Genomic DNA, 27,147 nt, shown 5'->3' on the forward strand with positions numbered 1-27,147 from the left:
CTCTGGGAGCTCCGTGGGCTTAGGGTACTTCTTGGAGCGATGAGCAACCATAAGGTGAGTGGTTCAGCCTTCCCCTAATGGTTTTCTATGTACAGGGTAAGTGGTTCAACCTTCCCCTGTGATACCCTATGGCGACATGTAGGCAAGATGAGTGGTTCATCCTTCTCCTGCTAAACCACTTAGTCTGGGACTCATGGGAAGTACCTCTCATCTAGCCAATGAGTAGGGAAATGAGGATAGGGACCATAGTACTACCGATGGACGCATCGTGTACCATCATACTCCCTATGCTAGGATGATATTGATTTGGGATCAATTAGAACTGACTTCGGGTTCATAAGAGTGGTATGAGACACTCCTATCTGGGACTGACTTCGGGTCAGTAGAGAATGGTATGATACATTCTCGATCACTCCTCCTTCATAATTCAGCAGAGCAAAGCAAAGCACTATAGGGCAGTGCATTGAAGGCAGAGATAGTAGCGACAGAAAGATGGATTAGCAAATGGAGTTCTCCCTAGTTGAGAGGGAGTGTTAAAATTGGCAACTAGGGCCAAACTCCATATGGGTCACCTTATTTATGGAAGCTGATATTTTTCTTGGATTCCTCTCACCGAGAGGTGTAGGATTGATCTAAAGATCATCCGATTCCGACATGTATTCATGGAGATATGAATTTATTTGTATTCTTGACAATTTGTCAAGGTCAGCCAGCAAGCAAAACAGTCATTTTCACCCCCAGCTATCTGAGACGTTGCATATAAAATTAGGAGACCCTGTTGCATCATTTCACCATCTCATCCTCTCATCTTTCTCTCTTCTTACTTGATTAGGTACGCATAAAGGAGCAACATCTCTCACACGTGTGGCAGGACAAGTAGTTTCTTATTAGGGCAGCATTGACCTAGGTTGACCGAAGCTGTAGGGTGACTTTTTGGACAGCGTTGACACCTCTCTTTTGCGGATTGGGCCTCTCCTAGGCAGGCCGCAGTTCTGGGTGTTGATTTGGGGTAGCATCGGATGTGCTCTAGCCACGAAATTTGGTGGAGAGGTTGGGGCACATGAGATCTCCAATACCCAGTAAGGGTTTGCGCAAATTCTAAACAGTTCAGGAGATATTAAAATATTAATATTTTTAATGGAGTCCCTAAGTCTAAACTTAGGGAAAATAAAATATTAATGTGTATTAATATGAAACTGTGTTAGAATGGTCCAAAAGACATGGATCAAGCCAGATCTAATCTTAGTCATTGATTAGGTACTTAAGCTCGGTCGTTGATATGTTAACAAGAAAAGTATAAGAGGAGGCTTGAGGGTCACTTGGAGAACACACCAGAGTCATCAATCATTCTATTCTCTGGAGGAGGGTTTGCTAAGAGAGATTGAATTAGTGATCGGGAGATGCAGCTGAGGGGCATTTGAGTACAGAGAGACAGAGAGGCAAAGATAGTGCCAGGAGAGCAGCGCAATAGCCGGGGAGAGTGACCCAGAGCCAGCCAGGGCTCACGCAGGGCCACGCAGAGGCAGCCGGGAGCTGCGCAAAGCCTCAGAGAGGCCAGTGTTGCTGACGCAGAGAGCCGGAAGGCTGACGCAGGGCCTCCTAAGGCTGATGCAGACCCATCCGAACTGACGCAGGGCCAGCGTGAGGCAGAGAGGCGCTGACGCTAGGGTTTCTGGGGCAGATTGGTGCTGAGGAGCCGACTGGAGTGTTTATTCGGGGTTTCAGCAGGAGCATCTATCTCCAAAGGATAGGTATTACTGCCAAGGAAATTCTCTGTTGGGTAGGCCAGTTTTGGCACCCAGATTGTACTCTGATATTGCTTAATAAGAAAACCCTCAGATAGCTGCACTGGTTTTCCCACATTGGGTTTTTCCAGGGACATTGGTCCAAAAATAATGGTGTCATATGGTGTGATTGTTTATGTTTTCTTTAGTTGATGATCTGTAATATGTTGAGCATGCACTAGTGTTTATTTTCAGTATTTACATTGTAAATAACTTGTTAAGTAAAATAACAAGTAGGTAGGAATAAATAAGATAAAGTGCATGGAGGGTTTCTAACTAAGTAAACTTAGAAACTCCAACATGGTATCAGAGGGTGATTACAGATCACAGGAGGACTAAAGGACATCAGCCGAGTGGAGCAATAGCAGCAGAAAACAGTTGTCCCGAGGTGATAGAAGTTGTTTCTAGCAGAGCAGCAACAAGGGAAGGGTGATGCAGTGCCTGCGTCATCAAGGGTGAGCCGAGAAGAGGCAACGCAGAGGCTAAGGAACGCAGAGGGAGCCTCACGCAGAGCCATGCAGTAGCTCGGAAGGCTGACGCAGTTTGTTGACGAGGCCAGGTCGCTGGTGTCGGGATTGCGCAGAGCTTGGGAGCTCTCACCTTCAGGTTGTTGGGGTTTAAAAGGCTGTGGGAATATTGTAGAGTGGCACTGGTGAGGTACTATAGTCAGAACAGTACCTGACAGAGCAAGGCCAAGAGGAGTTGCTACCGAGGGTTTCTAGCCGAGGAACCCGAATCAGTGGTGCAGTTGCACAAGACGATCAGAGTAGGGGGCATCTCGACAGCGGCAGAAGGATTTCCATGAGGGAAATTAGGACTCAGAAGGAGTCCAGAAGAGAACTTCCAGACGGGAAGTAGAGACGTAGACGGAGTCGAACAGAGAACTTCCAGGAGGGAAGTAGAGGAGCATCATGGCACTACACAAAGTAAGAGACCAAGATAGACTCGACGGAGCGTCGAACTTCGCAGTCTAGAAGGCCAGAGTCTTATCCGTACTTGACAGAAATCGTGTCAAGAACTTCGCCTTGAAGGTAATAGCTATCCCAATTGACCCCAATGATAACGACAAGTACGAGGAGGCAATGGCGAGGGCCAAGAGCATTATCCTTGATGGGGTCAAGGATCATGTAGTACCACACATAGTCGAGAAGGAAATGGCATTTGAGATGTGGAAGGCCCTCAAGAAATTGTACCAGCATACTTCTGTCCAGAGAAGAATGATACTTGAGAATCAGTTGAGGTCGTATCAGATGAAGAAGGGAGATCCGATTGTCACCTTACTCGAAGGACTGAATGAGATCCAAGATCAGTTGACTGTTATAGAAGCGACACCGGATCAGGAGTTGATGGTGAGGGCAACCCTGAATGCTGTCTCAGAAGACTGGGAGGTATTTGTCCAAAGTATACTGGGCAGAGGGACTCTCCCACCTTGGGACGAGATGTGGGCAGCTCTTCGCCGGGAAGAGATCAGATGGCAGTCAAAGCCAGGTAGCAGCAGCAAGCGGATCAAAGTCAAGCAGGAGGAGGAAGATGTTACCCTAGCATCTGAGGGAAAGAAAGAAAAGCGGAAGAAGAAAGATCTCTCTAAGACCAAATGCTTCCACTATGGGGAGTTGAGTCATTATGCGACCCAGTGTCTAAGGAAGAAGAGTAAGGGAGAGTCTTTTGAGACTAAGGCAGCGCCAGCACGGGCAGAGAAGGAAGTTTTGACAGACGATGATTGTGCCATGAGTGCACATGCACCACTTGAGCGGAAGTGAGGAGACATCGAGTTGTAGTCAAGTGGACTACAGCCGATGAGGGGCAAGATCCTCGAGGTACCCAGCCTTTTGGATTAGACCTTGCTACGCTAGCCCCGACGAGGAGTAGCAGGACTGGCTGATGTGGGTAGAGATGGATGCGGATGGAGCGGCAAAGAGAGCTATAGTGCAGGATTCCTGAGGCAGCGCGAGGCTAGCAGGCTGCAGCAATGCGATAGGCACAGGAGTGTTGCACCAGTGCATGATGGCACGGAGAGGTGTGCAACGGTGCGAGATGCAGGGAGTTTTTGTAGCAACGTAGAGGTCAAAGAGGGAGCACTTGTCAGCGGCAGAGGGAGCTTCAGCATCAGTGGGTGTCTCTAGCCCAATAGGGAGGTCAGATTGGTAGATCAATTACTTACTTCTCAGTAACTAAGTTGCAGTGCAGCAGTGGGGAGCACGATGCAGCATGATGAGAGGAGGTGCAGTGTGGATGCAGTGCTGGAAGAAAGGACCAGCAGCAGCACAGATGCAGAGGGAGTTGTCGTACAGATGTAGCAGTGGCAGTGGAAGAACCATGGGCAGCAGTACAGGATGCAGCAGTGCAGAGGATGTTGGGCAGCAAGGCTTAGCATCAGCACAGGTACTGATGTCGGATGATCAGAGTAATATTCAGCGAGTATTGCCAGAGCATAGTCCTCGCTAAGAGGGAGTGTTCATTTGGGGTAGCATCGGATGTGCTCTAGCCATGAAATTTGGTGGAGAGGTTGGGGCACATGAGATCTCCAATACCCAGAAAGGGTTTGGACAAATTCTAAACAGTTCAGGAGATATTGAAATATTAATATTTTTAATGGAGTCCCTAGGTCTAGACTTAGGGAAAATAAAATATTAATGTGTATTAATATGAAACTGTGTTAGAATGGTCCAAAAGACATGGATCAAGCCAGATCTAATCTTAGCCGTTGATTAGGGACTTAATCTCAGCCATTGATATGTCAACAAGAAAATTATAAGAGGAGGCTTAAGGGTCACTTGGAGAACACACCAGAGTGATCAGTCATTCTATTCTCTCGAGCAGGGTTTGCTAAGAGAGATAGAATTAGTGATCAGGAGATGCAGCTGAGGGGCATTTGAGTACAGAGAGACAAAGAGGCAGAGATAGTGTCAGGAAAGCAGCGCAGTAGCCGAGGAGAGTGACACAAAGCCAGTCAGGGCTCACATAGAGGCAACCGAGCGCTGTGCAGATCCTCAGTGAGGCCAGCGTTGCTGACGCAGAGAGCTGACGCAGGGCCTCCTAAGGCTGACGCAGACCCATCCGGGGTGACGGAGGACCAGCGTGGGGTAGAGAGGGGCTGACGCAGTTCAGATAGAGGCTGACGCTGGGGTTTCTGCGACCGATTGTTGCTGAGTAGCTGCCGGAAGGATTATTCGGGGTTTCAGCCATGAGATTTGTCAGTTTCGGCACCCAGGTTGTACTCTGATATTGCTTAATAAGAAAACCCTCAGATAGTTGCACAGATTTTCCCACATTGGGTTTTCCCTGGGACATTGGTCCAAAAATAATGGTGTCATATGGTGTGATTGTTTATGTTTTCTTTAGTTGATGATCTGTAATATGTGAGCATGCACTAGTGTTTATTTTCAGTATTTACATTGTAATAACTTGTTAAGTAAAATAACAAGTAGGTAGGAATAAATCAGATAAAGTGCATGGAGGGTTTCTAACTAAGTAAACTTAGAAACTCCAACACTGGGCAGCAGTTTTGACCACATTTGACTCCGCGTTGACCAGCGTTGACTGTCAAAGAGATGACCGCAGGCTTGACCAGACATTGACTGAAGTTTGACGGGATTTTCGGACTGTTTTGGGTTGCCTCTTCTTGTTGTTGGAGGCCGAGTTGATTGGGATATTGACCAAGCCGATTGGAGGTCAAATATGACCTGTTTGACCAGCTTTGACTTTGCTGGTTAGGGTTTCGCAATTGCTGTCATAAAATTACAAAAATGTATATTTGTACTCTCTCTCTCTGCTGAATTATTGAAGAATTGATCAAGGGTTTCCCAACATTGGGGTTTGTCCCTGGCTGGTCCCACATCTTGTGTCCTCTTGTCTTGGCTTGTCTTCTAATGTTTATGTTTATGCTCTATCTGCATTTTACTATCATGCTGATGTGATTGCTAATCTGGAAATTGATATTGGGCTAATAAGAAAATTTGAAGTAAATTGCTCTTAAGCATAGAACATACCATTGTTATCTAAAATTAACACCAAGAGTATGGCAAACACAAACTGCCAGTTTTTATTGGCGTGACGATGATTGTCGAGGATATGATCCCTATCTCAGAACGATACTCTTAAGTGTCACAAGAAAATACTCGAAACATGACATACATAAACCAATCCAGTAATGAATTAAATGTTACAACTCTGTGACTCTGCAGTGAAGTGTTGAAGTTTCTAAGTTTACTTAGTTTAGAAAACCTTCATGCACTTTTTTTTATTTATTCCTACCTACTTGTTATTTTTTTTTTAACAAGTTTTTTACAAAGTAAATACTAAAAATAAACACCAGTGCATGCTCAACATATTATAGATCAGCAACTAAAAGAAACAGGAACAAACACACCACATGACACCATTATTTTTGGACCAATGTCCCTGGAAAAACCCAATGCAGGAAAACCAGTGCAGCTATCTGCGGGATTTCTTATTAAGCAATATCAGAGTACAATTAGGGTGCTAAAACTGGCCTACCCAACAGAGAATTTCCTTAGCAGCTATACCTCACAGTTTGAGAGAAATCTCCTGGATGAAACCCCGAAAAATCCTTCCGGCAATTCCTTAACACAAAACTGCTCCTGCAACCCCAACGTCTACCCCATCTAGACTGTGTCAGCCCCTCTTTGTCCCACGTTGACCCTGTGTCACCCTTTCTAGGCCTGCGTCAGCTCTGGGAACCTTTGCATCAACTCTGGGAGCCTTTGCGTCAGCTGCGCTGGCCCCTTTAGTGCTCTGCGCAGCACTTGGCTGCCTCTGTGTGGCCCTGCGTGAGCCCTTGCTAGCTCTGCGTCACCCTCCTTGGCTACTGTGCTTCTCTCCCTGCACAATCTCTGCCTTCTCTGTTTCTCTGTACTCAATGTCCCTCAGCTGCTCTCCCGATCACTGACTCTATCTCTCTTAGCAAACCCCACTCTAGAGAATAGAATGACTGATCATCCTGCTGTACTCTCCAAGTGACCCTCAAGCCTCCTCTTATAATTTTCCTGTTAACATCTCAACAGTCGAGATTAAGTCCCTAATCAATGGCTAAGATTAGATCTGGCTTGATCCATGTCTTCTGGACCATTCTAACATAGATTCATATTAATACACATTAATATTTTATTTTCCCTAAGTTTAGACTTAGGGACTCCATTAAAAATGTTAATTATTTTAATATCTCCTGATCTGTTTAGAATCTGCCCAAATCCTTTCTAGGTATTGGAGATCTCATGTGCCCCAACCTTTCCACAAAATTTCATGGCTAGAGCACATCCGATGCTACCCCAAATCAACATTCCTTCTTAGCAAGGACTATGCTCTAGCAATACTCCTCATTGAGTATTACTCTGATCATCCGGCATCGGTACCTGTTTTGATGCTAGGCCTTTTTGCCCAACATCCTCTGCACTGCTGCCTCCTGTATTGTTGCCCATGGTTCTGCCACTGCCACTGCTGCATCTGTACGACAGCTCCCTCTACATCCTTGTTGTTGCTGGTCCTTTCTCCCAGCACTGCATCTGCACTGCATCTCCTCTCATTAATCTGTATCGTGCTGCCCACTGTTGCACTGCAACTCAGTTGCTGAGAAGTAAGTAACTGATCTCCCAACTGACCTCCCTATTGGGCTAGAAACACCCACTGATGTTGAAGCTCCCTCTGCCACTGACAAGTGCTCCCTCTCTCTGACCTTTGCGCTGCTGCAACAACTCCCTGCATCCCGGACCGTTACACACCTCTCTGTGCCCTCCTGCACTGGTGCAACACTCCTGTGCCTCTCGCACTACTGCAGCCTGCTAGCCTCACGTTGCCTCGGGACTCCTACACTGTAGCTCCCTCTGTCGCTCCATTCGTACTTGTCGTTATCATTGGGGTCGACTAGGATAGCTATAACCTTCAAGGCGAAGTTCTTGACACAATTCATATCAAGCACTGATAAGATTTTGGCCCTCTAGACTGCGAAGTTTGACGCTCTGTCCAGTCTATCCTGGTCTCTTACCCCGTGTAGTGCCATGACGCTCCTCTACTTCCCTCCTGGAAGTTCTTTGTTTGACTCCTCTCAATCTCTACTTCCCGTCTGGAAGTTCTCTTCTGGACTCCCTCTGAGTTCTGATTTCCCTCCTAGAAATCCTTCTACCCCTTGTCGAGATGCCCCCTACTCTAATCGTCTTGTGCAACTGCACTGCTAATACAGGTTCCTTGGCTAGAAACCCTCGATAACAACTCCTCTGGCCTTGCTCTGTCAGGTATTGTTCTGACTACAGTACCTCACTAGCTCCACTCTACAATATTCCTGCAACCTTCTAGACGCCAGCAACTGCCTCTCTGTGAACTGCGCCAAACCCTCTCTTCCCTAAGCTGGCTCTGCATCACCCCGGATGGGTCTGCGTCAGCCCTGGGATGCCCTGTGTCAGCCCTTTGGCTCTTTGCGTCAACAACGCTAGCCTCTCTAAGGCTATGTGCAGTTCTTGACTTCTTCTGTGTGGCTCTGGCTGGCTCTGCATCACACTTCCTTGACTTTTGCACTGCTAGAAACAACTTTTGTCACCTCAAGGCAGTTGTTTTCTGCTGCTATTGCTCTGCTCGGCTGATGTCTTTTAGTCCTCCTGTGATCTGCAACCTCCCTCTGATACCATGTTGAAGTTTCTAAGTTTACTTAGTTTAGAAACCCTTCATACACTTTTTCTGATGTATTCCTACCTACTTGTTATTTTTTCTTTAACAAGTTATTTACAAAGTAAATACTGAAAATAAACACCAGTGCATGCTCAACATATTACAGACCAGCAACTAAAAGAAACAAGAACAAACACACCACATGACACCATTATTTTTGGACCAATGTCCCCGAAAATACCCAATGCGGGAAAATCGGTGCAGCTATCTGAGGGTTTTCTTATTAAGAAATATCAAAGTACAGTCTGGGTGCCGAAACTAGCCTACCCAACAAAGAATTTCCTTACCAACTATACCTCACAGTCTGAGAGAAATCTCCTAGCTAAAACCCCAGAAAATCCTTCTAGTAGTTCCTCAGCACAAAATTGTTGTTTTAACCCCAGCGTCTGCCCAATTTGGACTGTGTCAGCCCCTCTCTATCCCACGCTGGCCCTGCGTCAGCGTTTCTAGGCATGCGTCAGCCCTAGGAGGCCCTTCATCAGCTCTGGGAGCCTTTGTGTCAGCTGCGCTGGCCCCTCTGGTGCTCTGCGCATCACTTGGTTGCCTTTGCGTGGCCCTGCGTGAGCCCTTGCTGGCTCTGTGTCACCCTCCTTGGCTATTGCGCTGCTCTCCCGGCACAATCTCTACCTTCTCTGTTTCTCTGTATTCAATGACCCTCAGTTGCTCTTCTAATCACTGATTCTATCTTCTTAGCAAACCCTGCTCTAGAGAATAGAATGGCTGATCATCCTGGTGTACTCTCCAAGTGACCCTCAAGCCTCCTCTTATACTTTTCTTGTTGACATCTCAATGGCCGAGATTAAGTTCCTAATCAACAGCTAAGATTAGATCTGGCTTGATCTATGTCTTTTGGACCATTCTAACATAGATTCATATTAATACACATTAATATTTTATTTTCCCTAAGTTTAAACTTAGGGACTCCATTAAAAATATTAATTATTTTAATATCTCCTAATCTGTTCAAAATCTGCCCAAACCTTTTCTGGTTATTGAAGATCTCATGTGCCCCAACCTCTCTACCAAATTTTGTGGCTAGAGCACATCCAATGCTACCCCAAATCAACATGAAGTATCTGAACATTTATCTCAACATTGACACAATTCCCATCTTATGTCTACAACTCATTGAGGTTTTAATGCTACATACAAAAAGTGGCACTGACCAACTAGGCAGAATGAGCTTATTAATTGATCATCTAAACCCAATACATTAGAGGACAAGGAAGTGGAATTAGGAACTAAAAGTATGATGGCAAATAGAACCCAGCATACACACATAAATATAAGGATAAAACTACACAAGATAGAGCTATAACTATTATCACCACAAAGTGTCTTCTATATGGTACTTCGATGAGGACCGAGACAAGTAACAAAACAATGAGTAACTTTGTGCACTAAAATATACACTCTTTGTTTTACATCTGAATTCATTATTCTTTATCTAATTTGCATTTTCAAGTTTTGACTACTGCTCGACATTTATTTATTTCATAACTGCCAATGCAAAGATCGTTCTTTCCCTCCTTTAGTAGATGTTCATAGTCAGTACCCTTAGATAGTACTGGTGTCTCCTTCCTGCTATATATCATTGAATAGGATGGCCATGATGATAATAGATGCCTTACATGAAATTTAACTTTTCCTTGGGAATTCTGCAATCATATGATTCATATAGCATTCAAAGGCATCAGCAAGATGATGACCAAACCTCATATACTTGGCTGGAAGTTTATGTAGAATTAGAGTATAACCCATACTGGGAAACTCTAAAAATTGAAGTAAAAGCACCACCTTTCAGCCACAATTAAAGCTACTACATTCCAGAACAGCCCAAGCCTCACATGCCAAAATCCCCCATGCAGCAGAGATGTTAGAGCCCAATCACCTGTGGTAACACCAGTTCTCCATAAACTGAGAAGGAAGTTCAACTGCATCCAACTCCACACCACGAATGCCTGCTACTAAACCTTCATCTTGCTTGGTAAGCATATGCTGTAGTGCATGACCAAATTCATGGAATACAGTCTCGACCTAAAACCAAAATCAACAACTTTATTAACATTCATCTACAACCCATCTCCCATGGGCCATGAGAGTCCTTTAATAATTACGAATTTCTCATGAGCTTGAATAGTCCAATTAGCACTCACTGCATCATTATGTTGCAAAACAAGAAAATCAAATATCTTCTTTCCTCAAAAAGTTTTAGCTGTTTATAAATCTCTTTAATGATGACCACCTTGTCAATTATATATCTCAACCAATAAACTACAAATATTGAGATGGACTAACATTGTCAAACATCTAGATAACAAAGTTGCACTTTCAAATAAACATACAGGTATTCTATCAGTATGCTGAATTAAAACAAAGCATATTTGAAAGATATTGCCAAACATTTGAATGTTGCTCACAATTATGGACAATATCAAAATCTGCATAAAAGCCATATACTGTTCAATATATCAAACTCAAAGAGAGTATGTCCCCATGGAATCCATAGTTCTATATAGAAATTTAAGATACCTAGACTCCAAACCAAAATCATTCCTGCACATTTCACAGACCAATCTTGAGTAGCCTTAATGCTAGAGACCATAATCTAGGCAAGCTTGTATTTTTCAATCTACGGACAAGATCATTTTTATAGAACCTAAACAATCCTGCAGGACAAGTTTGATATGGTGTAGGTATTTGTCATCAAATAGGGCAACTATTTAAGTTTTAAAGATTAGGGGTGGCTCAAACTTCTAGTAATGAACATTAGTGCATAGGCATAGGCTTTGAACTGCACCTTCCTGACAGGAAATATGGACCTGGTAAAGGATATACTATTTGAATTGTTTTTCAAATACAAACTAACAACAACATAAATAATTAAATTGCCACATAAATATGAAAAACACTAATTAAATAAGACCTATAAGATGCCAAATGATGCATCAAACATTATATGCCAAGAATGAAACCTGATAGCGGTCCAATCAAGAGTCAAAACTAAAAAGAGAATAACATCAGATACATAATGAATGTATCCCTTCATCACGAGTTCCTACAATGATTAATATAACAGCCAACCATCATCAAGTAAGGGTAGCCTGAGTGGTTGATCTGGGCTGTTAACTCCCTCACCACCTAGGTTTGATTCCCGAAATGACATGCTTAGCCTGTATTGATTAGGCTCAAGGAGTAGGCGGCCCCAGTGAATTTTCACTTTATCCGTGGTTAATACAAGACATCTTGGCTCTTGCTTTTCAATGGGTCATTACTGTTAAAAATATATATATAACAGCTGACCATCAATTCCTTTTGCCCCTTTTCTGGGAAAAGGTAATGGCTCGTCCAATAGTCAAAGGAGGTCTTGCAGCCAAAGGAAAATGACCATTGGTAGGTGTTTCACCTTGTGTTGAAGGTAGTGTCAAGGCTAGCACACCAATCTCCTCATTGCCCCCTAAAGGTTGTGTCATCCTCTCCTACCCCATGCTCCTATTGTGATGCAACCAGGACCTTTTTTTCTCCTGCACTTCAACTTCCTCTCAGACTTTCTGTCAATCTGTTGCTCCCTAGTATGCTTCACAGCATCAGCAAAACATTTTGTTAAGCCACAAGAACTATCCCTCATCATTGACAATTAACTTTTCTTTTCTATCGGAATCTTGACTCATTGGGATATCAGAAACCCATGCAATTCACAATTCCCCCAATATATTTCTGTCCCAGTATCAACAAAAATAACAAATGATGGTACTCCTTTTCTTTGACAACGTATACCCCCATCTATCAGGTTTTAGAAATTAACAAATCGAAGGAACACTTTACAAACTCGCCGATTGGTCCCATCAAATGGACAATTTCACATCCTAATAGACAAAAACATTCCCGTTAGTTGAAGTTTGTCCCCTGGGATATTGGGTGTCGGGTATCTCTTTAATACACAACTCTTTACCAAAGTCTCATCCTGATCTGATATTGGAACCTTGCAGGCAGAACCATGAACTATCCGGGATCGTGAGGTCAGGATTTATCACACAATCAGGAATGTAAAGTGTCAGGGATGTCAGGTGTCGAGGATGTCAAGTATCGGGGCTATGAAGGTTTCGAGAGATCAATATGGTCAAATCGACAGTTACTTGCAGCAGATGGGCTTCATGAAGAGCGAGGCAGATTCTAACCTCTAGAATTTGATGGTAGGAGGTGAGTCGCTCATTCTAGTACTTTATGCGGATTATCCATTTCTTACAAGGTCAGCAGGGCTCATAGAGTACTGCAAGAGGGACTTGGCAATAGAGTTTGAGATGAGGGACTTGGGACTGATGCATTATGTCCTAGGACTGGAGATATAGCAGACAGATGGGGAGATCTCCCTTGGACAAGTGAGATACACTGTGGAGATCCTGAAGAGGTTCAGGATGCCAGATAGTAGACCCATGTCTACGCCTACGATAACTGACCGGAGGAAGATAGACGCAGCAATGCACCCAACCTTGCATAGGCAGCTCATCGCATCTCTCATGTATCTGGTCAACACAAAGCCATACATTTGTTTCGCGGTCAACACTCTTAGTCAGTTCAAGTTGGAGCCAAAGAGAGTGCATTGGATAGTAGTGAGGCATGTATTGAGGTATCTATGAGGTATAGTTGAGTATGGGTTGAGATATGCTCGAGGTGATGGTGTCAGTTTCATGGGATATACAAATGCAGACTAGGCAGGCAGTTCAGAGGATCAGAAATGCACCTCAAGTTGTTGCTTCAGTATTGGATCAGGGGTTGTCTCTTGGTGCAGCAAGAAGCAGAAGTTTGTGGCACTAAGTTCCACAAAGGTAGAATACATGGCAGCAAGCATCGCTACATGTGAAGCTATTTAGCTATGGAAGCTACTAGTGTTGAGTATGTTGTCATTGATGTCAAAGTGGGAGCAGGTGCAGCAAGTACAAGTTGGTGCATAACGTAGAGTGAGTGAAGATGTCGTTATTGATGTCAGGGTTTGGAGGCCATTGATGTGATGAGTTCACAGGATGATGTAGAAAAACCATGGAACACTAGTTGTAGCAGAAACCCTGATTGACTAACCCATGTGTTTCTATCCCTTGTGCAGCTAGTGATGATGTAGTTTGATGTTCTTGGGTCATGGATGTTGTGGACATTGCAGGTGGAGGATGAAACCCTAGCCCTAAGGTTAGAGTTCCTTGGACGATGGAGACACCTCTTATTTGTTGGAGTATTTGGAGCAACAAATTGTCAATACTGTCTTGGAGACCCTTGCCATTGGATTCTACTCATCTTGCTGGTTGCCGTGGTATGTGGAGCATTCTGTGGGTCCTAACAGTTTGTCAGATATGCCCAATTGAAGTTGAGGCCCAACATATGGCTTCAAAAATCCAAGGGCTTACAATGCAAAAAAAAAATTGAGACCAAAAGGATGATATATCAAGAAGTTTTTTTTTTAAAGGAAAGAACAAAAGAAAACAGAAAACAAAAAGGTTAAGAAATTAAAGAAGTCAAAATAAATTCTTAAATTAATGGCTAAAAGCCAAAAATGATAATATTATTTAATATTGTAGTGGACCATTTTGCATATCAAAAATTAAATTCAATTTTCCCTAAACCGTAAGTCGGCTTCTTCCTAATATACGCTCCCTCCAACTATATAAAGAACATTCATCAAATCACAAATGTGTGATCCATTCGTGAAGCATGGTCGATGGTTCTGAGTATAATTTCTTACATATGTGGCAGATGTAGCAAATTGAAGGCTAGGTTTATTTGTTTTTCTTTTCTTTTTCGATCTTGGAGATTCGTAAAGCTTTGTTGGGTTTCATTTGCAGGTTATGGAAGATCTCGGTGTCTGATTTGAGACAACGGCCTTTCTTTCACAGTTCATAACATGTGAAATTGTTCATCGGTGACAAATTGCAAGGCCCTTTCAAGCTACAGGATCGAAGTGCTTTATGTTCCGAACAATTTCAAGCACGAACCTTGGAGAGTGAAGCTCCGTTGGCATAACGCTTGCACAATATTTTTTGTTAGGGGATACAGTGAGCGTGATTCTTTCATCATTTCTGAGCATGATTGATCTCAAAATTCCTGTGGCTACTTAACACTAGTGAAGGGCTCTTTGATTTGGCCTCTCCTTTTCATAAGATCAAATACTAAAAGTTCTTTGTTCTATGTCTTTAATACACAAGACTTGGTCACTAACTATAGTTGAATGCTTAGTAATTTAAGAGACTAAAACATTATATTTGAGACCACCCTAATGAAGTTAAGTCAACATTCCGGCTCTAAGGAATCTCTTGTGGTTGAATTGTTTAGAGAAGTTTGCGGCCTACTGAGCATGAGTTACATCTGCAAATATTATTGAAGCATTCGACCTTAGGTAGTTTTGAGGCATTTCTTTGAGATTGATTCACCTCGAGAGAATTATCTAAAGAAGTCATTTTAGGCTTACTTCAATTCTGAGCTTTAAAGTATCCTTGTTCCTGCAGTGGCCTAACTTTGGTCTTTTGAACATATATACACAATTATTCTTGCATATATAGAAGAAGATGTCAATAAAACACTGCCATCAATGGCTCTTGAGACAAAGCAAGTTGTTGAAGATGTGAAAACCACACTTAATGAGGCTCTAAATGTTGATTTCTGGTAGCATCGGATGTGGTCTAAGTCTCAAATTTTGCAGGGAGGCTTCGGCACATGTATTCCAAAGAACCAAGAAAGCGTTTTGGGAAATTTCACCCGGAGATAGTTTTATTAAAATAATTAATTATTTTAATGGGTCCCTAAGTCTAAACTTAAGAAATTAAAATAATTAATGGGTATTAATCTAACTATGGGTGTAACTTCTAGAAGAAGACGAGGATCAAGCAGAAATGATCTTAGCCATTGATTAGCTTCTAATCTGGGCCATTAAATGTCAACGAGAAGATTATTTAAGGAGGATTAAGGGTCATTTGAAAGACACAGAGCTTATCAGTGAGATCGAATTGTTGAAGCTAGAGGCAATGCAGTGATTTCGTAGTGATCACACAGAGAGGGGCAAAGAGAGTTTTGGCTGGAGGATCTTCTCCAAAGCCAAGAATACTCAGCAAAGAGGGAGAGAGACACTCAGAGAGGTAGCACAGAGGCCAGAGAGGGTGATGCAAAGCAAGGAAGGGCTCACGCGGGGCCCACACAGAGCAGTGGAGAGCCTTCACGCATAAGTCCGAGATTTGTTGGGAGGCCGACGTTCTGAACTAGGAGTGCTGGAATCAGCTCCTAAGAAGCAAATCGATTCCCAGTAGAGGTGACACAGGGCCTTAGAGGCTAACGCAGGGCCACGCAAGGGCAGCGCATAAGTAGCCAGGGAACTCGTTCGTTCAGCTGCCAGATCAGCCGGGACTTCCAGTGTAGAGTGAGGTAATCTCACTAATTTCTTCTGTCGAGTGATATTATGTTTACTGGATTGCCAGCAAAGCATCCAAAGATTGTATTGAAAAATAACTTCTTCTTAATAATTAAAAAACCCTTAGATATGCTACATCGGTTTTCCCGCATTGCGTTTGTCTTGGGACATCTGTGTCATTTGTGTTGTATCTTTCTCTACTTTTCAGATTCTTGTTTAGGCATATTATTTAAATGGTGTAGGCTACAATGTATGTATTTTGATGTTTGTCATAGGAAACTGCAAATAATGTGTCCATGTAAATCTAACAAGTAGGAGAAATATCATTAGTTGTTGCAGTAGGGATTCTCGGGTTTAAGGAATTTTCACATGGTATCAGAGCAGTGCAGGTGAAGCAAGAAGAACAAAACCAGAGATCCCAACACTGTGATGTAAAGGAGACCAAAATAGTTGGAGGAGGCGGCAGTTCAAATCCCCAGAGGGATTGCGCAATCCAAGCCAGGAGGGCTGAATTTTCGAGGCAGTCTCATTGAGATAGACATCCTAATAGAGTATTGACCGCCTTTGCATTTGTTTCATATTTCTTCTTCTCAGCCAGATCTGTAGGAGTTGCTGATGGAAAAGTATACCTTGTATCTATGATGTCCCAGACTTCTGTACCCAGAGATTGAAGATAGGCAGTAACTCTTACCTTCCAATATACGAAGTTTGTCCCATCAAAAATTGGTGGCCTGATTGATGCTTCCCTCTTGTAGTTGCTCATGATGATAGATCTTCCTTCAAGCGATCAAGCTTCTTCAGAAGGACCTGGCTCTGATACCAATTGTTGGAAATAATACTGAAAGGGGGGGGTGAATCATTATTATTAAATTCTTTTCAATTAATTTCTTCTTCAGATATTGATCATTAGTTTGTATGTCAGTACGATATAATAATGAGCAAGAACAAGAAGAACAGATAATCACACCAAAGAACACCAGATATAAGGTGGAAATCCAATGTGGGTGAAAACCACCTGCTGCAATATGTCTCTATCTTCTTTCAATTGGAAACTTCTTTTACAATGATTTTGTACTGGTGCAGTCCTTTACCAGTACATAGGCTGCAACCTGTAGAGAGCTACAACCCTCTCTCGTTTTCTAGTCTCTCCTGGAAGGGAGCTACAACCCCCTTAGCTCTTTTACTTCTTTAAGGACCACTTTTCATTAATTTTCAGACTGGATCCAAGAAGATCAAATAATCATCAAGTACATGTGAATCACCCAATCTCCTTATACAATCTACCAATGAATCACCCAACTTCTCAGAATGCTGTAAACAGAAAAGTAATACCAGAAATCTAAACCCAGAACTCTGCAGCAATAGATAAAAGACAACCAACAAATGTTTCAAGATAGGTCCGAAACTTCACCAATAGAGGCTTGCGAATATCTGCAACTCTTCTGTGTCTAAACTGCGCAGATCCGCACTTGGTCGGTCTTCTGCTCTGCGTATCTCCGCACCTACTCCTTCTGCTGCCCTGCGTACCTCTGCTCAGATCCGCACCTGCACTGTCTGCCTGACAGCGTACCTCTGCAACTGGTTCTTTTGTTTCCCTGCGTACCTCCGCACTGTGCCTTCTTCTGAGCTACGTACCTCGCACCTGCGCCTTCTGTTGCGCTGTGGATCCCCGCACATGCGCCTTCTCCTGCACTGCGGACCCCCACACTCACGCCGTGGATCGCCTGCGAACCTCTGATTAGGGCCAAATTAACAGTCCTCCAATGTGCCACAGACAGTCAGATCCACAGATCTGATCATGCGCCCGAGAGATCACGACCTATCAATAGATTCGCCTTCAATTTCACCTTGATTTAGATCTAGCCTTTAAAACCGATTACCCAAAATTTCAGATCTTAAGATATTCAATTTTCACAAGTGTCTAGCCAAGTGATCTCCTTTCCTTTTTATAGGCAAGCCCTTATTCAAACCATGGGACAAAACCATCGAAAACCAATACAAGGGATCCAAACCGGGGTTCAATACTTTAGATCCTATACCACATACCAAAACCATAGGATCATGATCGATGGGCTAAATACCAAGGGCCAAACATAAGAAACCCCACGTGTGCGCGCTTCTATGCATTGGAGTGAGTGAACTGGGGGACCGCACCTTCTGAACGGAGAACCTGCGGGTATGACCGCACTTCTTGGTCGGCGTACCTACGGGTCCGCACCTTTTGAACGGGGCACCTGCGAAACCCTTATTTCCATCATTTTGAGAGCTTGAACAGGGTTTTGTCACTTGAGTGAGTTGCCATCAAGTACAACACCTATGCCATAGCGCCAAACCTGAATCATAATGCCAACACAAGGGCATTCTCTGTTGGGTAAGCCGGATTTGGCACCCAGATTGTACTCTGAAATTGCTTAAAAAGAAAAACCTCAGATAATTGCAACGGTTTTCTCGCATTGGGTTTTCCCGAGGACATTGGCCCAAAAATAACAGTGTCATTTTGTGTGCTTGTTTATGTTTCCTTCAGTGATCCGGATTTAAACAGGAACACAACAAATTATAGAGATAACCATAAACACAGAGATGCAGCGGAAATAAGACTTCATTGCATTAATGTAAAATACTGAAATATGCTTACAAACAGAAATGGAAATAAACTAGCTAAGGCTATGGTAGCTTATCTCTGAGAAGAGATGTGGTGGCTACATGCCTCTGAACTATGTTACAATGAGGCCTGAAGGCCTATTTATTGTTGAGAAACAATGGAAAACCCTAAAGATCCAAAAACCTAAGCCTAGAAGATGAAATGCCAAACTGTGGGCCCCGTTTGGGTAAATTGGTATATCAACTTCCCGGGATCGTAACTTTGCAATATGATCTCCGTTTGACGCGCACAATATCTCGTTAGAAAGATCTATCCGAGAACTACAACTTTGGGAAGACCAACATCCGTCCATGGACCCATGTTGCTCCCAGTTTTCCCAAAAAACGTCGTTTAAGGCCTCAAAACAGCTCCGAAAGTTCAGGACCCGAAAAACTGCTAAAAATAGTAAACAGTGCTACAATTAAGGAAACTGAAAAAGCTGAAGAAACAATGGTGGGGGTCCATGTGGACTTGGTGGATGGCCACCAATATCCACCGGATCATTCCTCCCCCCTTAGGAAGAAATGGTCCCCATTGCGTTGAGTTCCTCCATGAGATGAGGAAACTTTTGCTGAACTTGGTCCCTGGTGAGCCACTTGCCCTGGTGAAGGAGTTGGCCTACTTTGACAACTCGATACAGTTGGATATTCTGCTGGCGAGTGTGCTTGATCTGTGTGTCCACGATTCGATCAGTGGTAGCTTGTTCCATGCAATCTGGATTTAACTCTGTGGGTGTGAGTTGTTCTGCAATGTCGGATGTGTCTAGTAATGGTGGGAAGTATGGTCGAAGGCGGTCCACATTGAACACTGGGTGTAGGCCAAGGAATGGGGGAATTACAAGCTCAAGTGCATTGTCTCCCATAGCCTTGGTAATGGTGTAAGGACCATATCAGAGTGGTTTGAGTTTCCGATAGGCTCCAATAAGGCGTTCCTTTTGCAAATGCAACCAGACTTTGTCGCCCACCTGAAACTTGTGTGGCACCCGAAGATGATCATGTCGCTGCTTGTACTTGGCATTTGATTTCTCTAGAATGTCATGGACTTGCTGGCGAATATGTTGGATGTGCTCAATGAAGCTGTTTGCCTTATCTGTTTCGGACTGGACATGAGTTGAATCTGGGTGAGTAGTTGCAAATGGCATGGCCACATCAATGGGACATAGTGGTTGGAATCCCAACCCACCTAAAAAGGGTTGTGGCCAGTCGAGCTATGGAGAGCCCGGGTGTAGCTGTTTTGAACATAGGGGATGCTCTTGTCCCATGTGTGTGGATGTTTTGAGTTGTACATGCGCGGAATGTGTATGATCATCCTGTTGACAACCACTGTCTAGCCATCAGTTTGAAGACGGAAGATTGTGGACTTAGTGAGTTTGGTGTCCAGCATCGACCAGAGACTGGACCAAAATGTACTAAGGAACCTGTTGTCCCGATCTGAGATGATAGATTGTGGGATCCCAAAGTGTACCCACACTCGTTCAAAGAAGAGTTTAGCAGTGGCTTCTACTGTGCTATTCTTCTTGCAGGCCGCCATAATGGCCATCTTCGAGAACCTGCCAACAACCACAAAAACACAGTGGTTTCCATGCTTAGTGGAAGGAAGGCCTGACATGTAATCCATGGAGATGGATTCCCAAGGTCGACTAGGGGTAGACAGCAGGGTATAGAGGCCTTGCTTCTTGATGGTCAGTTTGGCAGTGGCGCAGGAAGTGCATGATCTGATGTACTTCCCGACATCCTGTCGAAGACTCGGCCAATAGAAATACTTCTGCAATACTGCCACCGTTTTCTCGAACCCGAAATGCCCACCAGCCCAACTATAGTGTGCTTCCCAAATCATCTTGGCACGCTCGCTTGAAGGAACACAAAGGTGACCCACGTGGCATAACAGGACATCTTGGAGGTGAAAATCTGGAATATGCTAACCCTCCAAGAGTGTCTGGTATGTGTGGCCGAATTCTGGGTCGCTTTTGTAGAGAAGTGGCCAATCAGAAGTTTCGTGCTCACAAGAGTTGAGCACGGTGGTTAATGCCATGATCGGTGGTCGACTGAGGCAATCTACAACATTATTGGTGCTGCCCTTCTTATACTTGATATTCAAATGGAATTGTTGCAGGTATGTGGACCACTTCTAATGGCGATCATTCTGCAATTTCCCTTGGGTCTGTATGAACTGCAGGGGTCGGTGGTCTATGTAGATGACCGTTTCCTTCCCCAAAATGTAATGCTTCCATTGTCGGCAGACCTGCACAATGGAATACATCTCTTTGTCATAAGTGGGACACTTCCGAACTGTGTCTGAAAGTGTCTCATTGTGATATGCCACTGGATGCCCGTGTTGAGTAAGGACTGCCCCAATAGCATAGTCAGAGGCATCTGTCTCGACCTCAAATGGTTGTTGCAAGTCTGGTAATGCGAGCATTGGTGCCAAGCATAGGCGATCTTTCAACTCTGTGAATGCCTTCTGTTGAGATTCAGACCAAAAGAATTTTGCTTTCGCTCCTCCCTAGGTGACTTGACTCAAGGGCCAAGTGATATGAGAAAATCCCAACATGAACCTGCAGTAGAAGTTGGCAAGACCTAGAAAGCAGTGGAGCTCTGTCAGAGTGGTTGGAGATGGCCAATCCCAAATGACTTGGATCTTGGCAAGATCCACAGGAACCCCTTGTTCATCAACAATGTATCCTAGATACTGAACCTGGGTCATGCCAAAACTGCATTTATCCAAATTGGCACATAACTTGTGTTGCCGCAATGTTTGGAGACCCTGTCGGATGTGGTGGAGGTGCTCTTCCCAACTCTGGCTGAAGATTAGGATGTCAACCAAGTATACCACTACAAATGAGTTGGTGAATGGCCGCAAGATGTCATCCATTAGCCTCATGAAGGTTGCAGGAGCATTCGTCAATCTAAAAGGCATAACCAACCATTCAAAAAGGCCTTCCTTGGCTTTGAAGGCAGTCTTTCACACATCGGAGGGTTTGATTGGTACCTGGTGATATCCTGACTTCAAATCAATCTTGCTGAAATATTTTGGCCCCTTCAGTTGATCCAGGAGGTCATCAATCTGTGGGATCGGGTACCTATTACGGACAGTGATCTTGTTCAGCACCCGATAGTCAATACAGAGTCTCCAAGTCCCATCCTTCTTCTGTACCAACACGATCAGGCTCCCACAGGGTGATGAACTCGGATGGATGTGACCTTTCTGCAGCAGCTCCTGAATCTGCCTCTTGATTTCGTCGTTCTCCAGAACGGAGCGCCGATAGATTGGTCCATTGGGCGCACCTGGGGTCAGATCAATGGAATGCTTGACCTGACAGTGCAGAGGAACCCCTGCAGGGGAGGTGAAGATGTCCTCGTACTCCTCCACGACCTTGTCCATCTGTAGTTGTCGTGCGGAGGGGCCCTGTCTGGAGGTCGTGGCCACCATCTTCTTCTTTCCTTGAGGGTGTATCATCAGGAAAACAAATTTCCTGGTTTTGGAAATGAGCTTACTACATTGTTTTGCAGTAACCAAAGAGATGGCGGTAGGCGGTGCTACCTTCAATATCCTGTACAACTTATTTCCCAAAGTAACAATAACAACACGAGGCCTTGATTCATACACAGCATGTCGCTTCCACAAGTATGGTTGTCCTAATAATACATCACAAACTTCAAGGGGAGCAATGTCACACAATACCTCATCCGTGAAGGGCTTGATGTTGTATGGAAGGCGACACTGTTGGCTCACGTGAAGATCCCGTCCTTGGTGAAGCCACCCGATGATGTATGGTTGTGGATGTGCTGTGGTTGGTAAGCCCAATCGCTTCACGACCTCTACCGAAATGAGGTTCTTTTGGCTCCCGCTGTCGACAATGAACTGTAGCGGGGAGCCCTTTACCCACATCTGGAAGTGGAAGAGACGCTCCTCCTCTGGATCTTCGGGTTCCTCCTTCTGGATCTTCGTGGTGGCAATGGTGGCGTTGGGCTCCGCATCGATAATCTACTTCCCTTTGTCATTCCCCTTGTCGGGTTCTGACTCAGAGTCGAAACATGCATCTGATTCTGAAACCTTTAGCTCGGCCACCAGTGACTACTTGGCCCGACACTCACTTGTGTTGTGAGTGGAGCTCTTATGGAACTCACACCACTTTCCCGTGTCATTTTTCGGCTTTGCGGCGTCGTTATTTTCTTGCATCTTTGGCGGGTTGTCTTGGATCGCCCCGCCTTGGCTTTGTCCTTCGTTCTGCGGTTTGGGGGCACCTTTCCCTTGCTTCGGATTCGCAGATCCAAAGTCTCGCTTCTTCTGTTTAAACTTTTACTCGACCTTGATGGCATATCGGTATGCCGTGCCAAGCGAGGAGATGTTCAAGAATTCTATTTCTTCCTTGATGTACTTGTGCAAGCAGCCGCAGTATTTGAGTATCAAATGCTGCTCTGAATCCTTGATACCCAACTTTGTACAAAGGGTATGGAAAATATTGGTAAGCTCCGGCACGCCTTGGTCGCTTCCCTGCCGCAGTGTGGTCCACTTTATGTATTGATCCTCATAGCTTCCGACAGGGTAGTACTGCTCCTTGATGGCATCCCGGAATGAATTCCAAGTGGGTGCGGCTGAAAATAGTGAGCTTGTACTTTCATCCTTCTGCTCGTAGTAGGTTTCCCACCAGTCCTTGATGTGGGGGGCTGCTTTGAGAAGAGCGAAAATAATCTTTTCCCGACTGGAAAAATCATGAACAGAAAAATAACCCTCTAGCAGATTTAACCATTTATCGACGACATCTGCATCTATCTGACCCTCGAATATGGGGATTTCAAAATTAACTTGTACCTTAAACGGTGTGGCGTTTCCAGAGTAGCTGTTGGAAGTCGATGTGTCGCCCCTGAGTAGCTACTGAAGGATCTGGGCAAAGTTGTCCATCATCGCGTTCCTTTGTCGCTCGAGGGCCTCTTCAAGCAAGATTTTGATAGGATCTCCTGCCCCCTCATCTTTCTTTTCATCCGCCATGGGAGGCCGTCGGGATTTACGAGGCTGGTCTTGCAAAGGTTCGACCAGTTCAAGCCCTAACTCCTTATATCCCGACCTTGTTGGGGACATGCAAATAAAAACAGAGAAAAAGCAGACTGCTTTGATACCACTAATCCGGATTTAAACAGGAACGCAACATATTACAGAGATAACCTTAAACACAGAGATGCAGTAGAAATAATACTTCATTTCATTAATGTAAAACACTGAAATATGCTTACAAACAGAAATGGAGATAAACCAGCTAGGGCGATGGTAGCTTATCTCTGAGAAGAGATGTGGTGGCTACATGCCTCTGAACTGTGTTACAGTGAGACTCGAAGGCCTATTTATTGTTGAGAAACAATGGAAAACCCTAAACATCCAAAAACCTAACCCTAGAAGATGAAACGCCAAACTGTGGGCCCCGTTTGAGTAAATATGTACATCAACTTCCTGTGGTCATAACTTTGGCATATGATCTCCGTTTGAAACGCACAATATCTTGTTAGAAAGATCTATCCGAGAAATACAACTTTGGGAAAAGCAACATGGGTCCATGGACCCATGTTGCTCCCAGTTTTCCCAAAAAACGTCATTTAGGGGCTCAAAACAGCGCCGAAAGTTCAGGACCCGAAAAACTGCTAAAAATAGTAAACTATGCTACAATTAAGGAAAATGAAAAAGCTGAAAGAAACAATGGTGGGGTCCAAGTGGAATTGGCGGGTGGCCACCAATATCCACCTAGATCATTCAGTTGATGATTTGTAATAGGTTGAGCATGCACTAGTGTTTATTTTCAATATTTGCATTGTAAATAACTTGTTAAGTAACGGAACAAGTAGGTAGGAATAAATCAGTAAAGTGCATGGAGGGTTTCTAACTGGTAGATTAGAAACTTCAGCACGCACTCCCTAGCAGAGTGACGCAGAGCAGTGGAGAAGCTTGGAGCAGCTTTCGCTGTCCAACTAAGGAGCTCTCGTAGTTGCTGTGGGATCGATCATCTGGTGACTAATCAGCCGGAATATCTGTCTCCAAGGAGATGTACTTCTGCCAAGGGCATTCTCTGTTGGGTGAGCCATTTCTGGTACCCTAGTTGTATTTAGAAACTGCATAATAATAAAACCAGTGTTCCACGGGGAAGTGTCTCCCAGGGTTGGGTGCACGCACCCCTCGCACCCCACGGGACGAGGAGTCTACTAGGGGTGCGTTTCCCCACACACCCTTTTTGGGGAGTCTTGGGGAGACACAAGGGGGTGCGTTTTCTTAGTGTGGGGGACGAGACTCCACAAAAGGGGCGCGTTTAGGCATCCCCCCTCAAAACTTCAGTATTTAATATATCGTATATAGTAATATACTAGTATGTTTTGCTTTCAATTTAAATTCTAGAATAATGAATGATGAATGATATGGATCAATGTATTTGAATATTTCATTATTGAATCTCATGTTATGCATGAATAATGAGTATATCATATGAATGATGTATGTATCAAAATGAATGATGAGGATGGATCAATGTATGTCATTATTTAATTCAATTATGATTTTAAATTTTACTTGTTGATCAAATTTCAATTTTAAATGCATTGGTATCCATACTACTATTAGTCTATTTAATAGTTATGGTTTCATTATTGAACAATGAAATGAACTTGAATTATATATATATATATATATAAAAAAATTATATACCCCGACGTCTCCCCACACCCCTGAAATTTCCCTAAAATTTGAGGGTACTCCCACACTTCCCCCATGTGCATCTCCCCGCACTCGCGTCTCCCTGCACCGGAGTCTTGGTGGAACATTGAATAAAACCCTCATATCTATTGCACCGGTTTTCCTGCATTCGGTTTTTCCGGGGACGATTGTCCAAAAATAATGGTGTCCCTTGTGTGATTGTCTCAGTTATTTCAGTTGCTGATCTGTATATGTGTTGAGGCTGCATTTGTGTTTATTTCGGTATTTATATTCATAAATAACTTGATAATGGAAAGAACAAGTAGGAGACAATAAACCAGATAATGCAATAGGGGCTTATGACGTGTCAGACTTAGAAATTTCAACATACATTACAAATCAAACAATATATAGGAAAACATAATCCTGAACTGTTACAATTTTCCTAGAATAAAATCCTAAACAAGAAACTAAAAAATAAAATATTTCTAATTTGTTGCAGGAAACTTGGAACTGCTGGAAAATCCTGTACAGTCAATTCTGGGAATTGGTTTATTGATGTTGATTTTCTTGCCCGAAATCTGTAGTTGATCCTTTGTTTGTTGATCTTCTTCCTTAAAAAGCTTAATCTGGTTGAATTTGTTCCTTAAGAATCTGTTAACTACCCATAAATTTGGTTGCAATATGCAATAATCCAATTGACTATAATCATTTTATAGAATTGATTAATCCTTTGTCTTTTAATAAAATCATTTGGTGATTCAATTTGCCTTAATATCCTTTAGGTGCTTACCCATTGCCATAAAATTATAAATGATTTGGAAATCATTGATTTTCTACCACTCTTTAATGTTTAGAAATATCAATTTTAAATATTTGGGAACAAAATATTTTGATAAAAATATTTCCCAAATTTTTTTAACCTATAAATTCATATTTCTATTCTTCCATAGAAAATAATTCTTGTCTGTGGTTTTTTGAAAAGTTGTGTCCCCCGTAGAACACCATGTCTTGTTTTGCCCTAATTTTGTACACTTCTGAATAAATAAAATTCATAAATACAATCCATAAAACCATCAACTGATTTGTAATGACCCATCATTAAAATAGAGAGCACGAGAATATTAGCATGCATACGATGCATGCATATGATAGCTACATATGCATGTATCGCATGCACTGCACTATTAACTATATTCTAAGTTACCTAAAATATTAAATATCCTAACTCATCCTTTCATATAGAAAAGTCGCATTTAACCATCAGCATATTTCTTAATGCCTCATGATTAATGAGTGCTCACCAATGATATTAAGTTTAAAAGTATAAAGTAAAAGAAAAGGGTTATAAAGAAAATAAATGTAAGGAATTATGTAAAGCCTTAAAAATCAGGTTATATAATTATCTATTTAAGAAATTTTAAAATAAAGTATATGAATGAATTATTAAAGGGATAATCTAAGTCAAAATAAAGCATAGGACAAATAATTAAGCATATGACTTAAGACTTTAATTAAACATATAAAAAGTATAATCAAAGTGAAATGGCACATGTTAAAATATCTTGAAGATAAAATCCGATTCTGCATGTTGAGAGGTGTCATTGAGAAAAGAAGCGGTGGGCTCATAGGTGGAGGGAGCAACCACCGTCAATAGAGGGTACATAAGGAGAGGTCGAGGGCAGAGAAGGGGATCGGTGTTCCTTGCCCTGTGAGTGTATTTGCTGTGAGTAGAAAGGAAACTGATGCGGGTGCCATAGGAGGAGGAAGGTGCTGTTGGAGGAAGGAGAGGAAGATTACACATACTGGTTTGTGAGCCTTGCTTGTTTTGAAGTTTCTGGGCACGGGGGAACGGTATGCATCGGTTGAGAAGCATACTGGGTCGAGTATCTAGGTATACTTGATTTGGCTGGGTGGTTTTGGTTATTCGGTAATGAGAGTGCGGGAGCAGTTTTGAAGCACCCTCACCGCAACAGCAGTAGCAG

General features: G+C 43.2%; 1 protein-coding gene across 5 annotated transcripts in view; it reads right to left on the minus strand.

Annotated features, from left to right (window-relative positions):
- LOC149258306 (organellar oligopeptidase A, chloroplastic/mitochondrial-like) overlaps positions 1–27,147 on the minus strand; it is a 403,930-nt gene that overhangs the window by 188,590 nt on the left and 188,193 nt on the right. For all 5 annotated transcript variants that reach the window (XR_016256794.1, XM_089415124.1, XM_089415109.1 and 2 more), the window contains exon 11: positions 10,354–10,499. Coding sequence is in view for 4 of the 5 variants with exons in the window: in XM_089415124.1 (XP_089271250.1) it covers positions 10,354–10,499 (146 nt within the window). In the remaining variant the exon portion in view is untranslated. The remainder of the gene's footprint in view (positions 1–10,353; positions 10,500–27,147) is intronic.

The sequence above is a fragment of the Pinus tabuliformis genome, chromosome 6 (genome assembly GCF_031772625.1).
Source record: "Pinus tabuliformis cultivar Carrire ecotype Pingquan chromosome 6, CPIR1, whole genome shotgun sequence".
Taxonomy (NCBI): Eukaryota; Viridiplantae; Streptophyta; class Pinopsida; order Pinales; family Pinaceae; genus Pinus; species Pinus tabuliformis.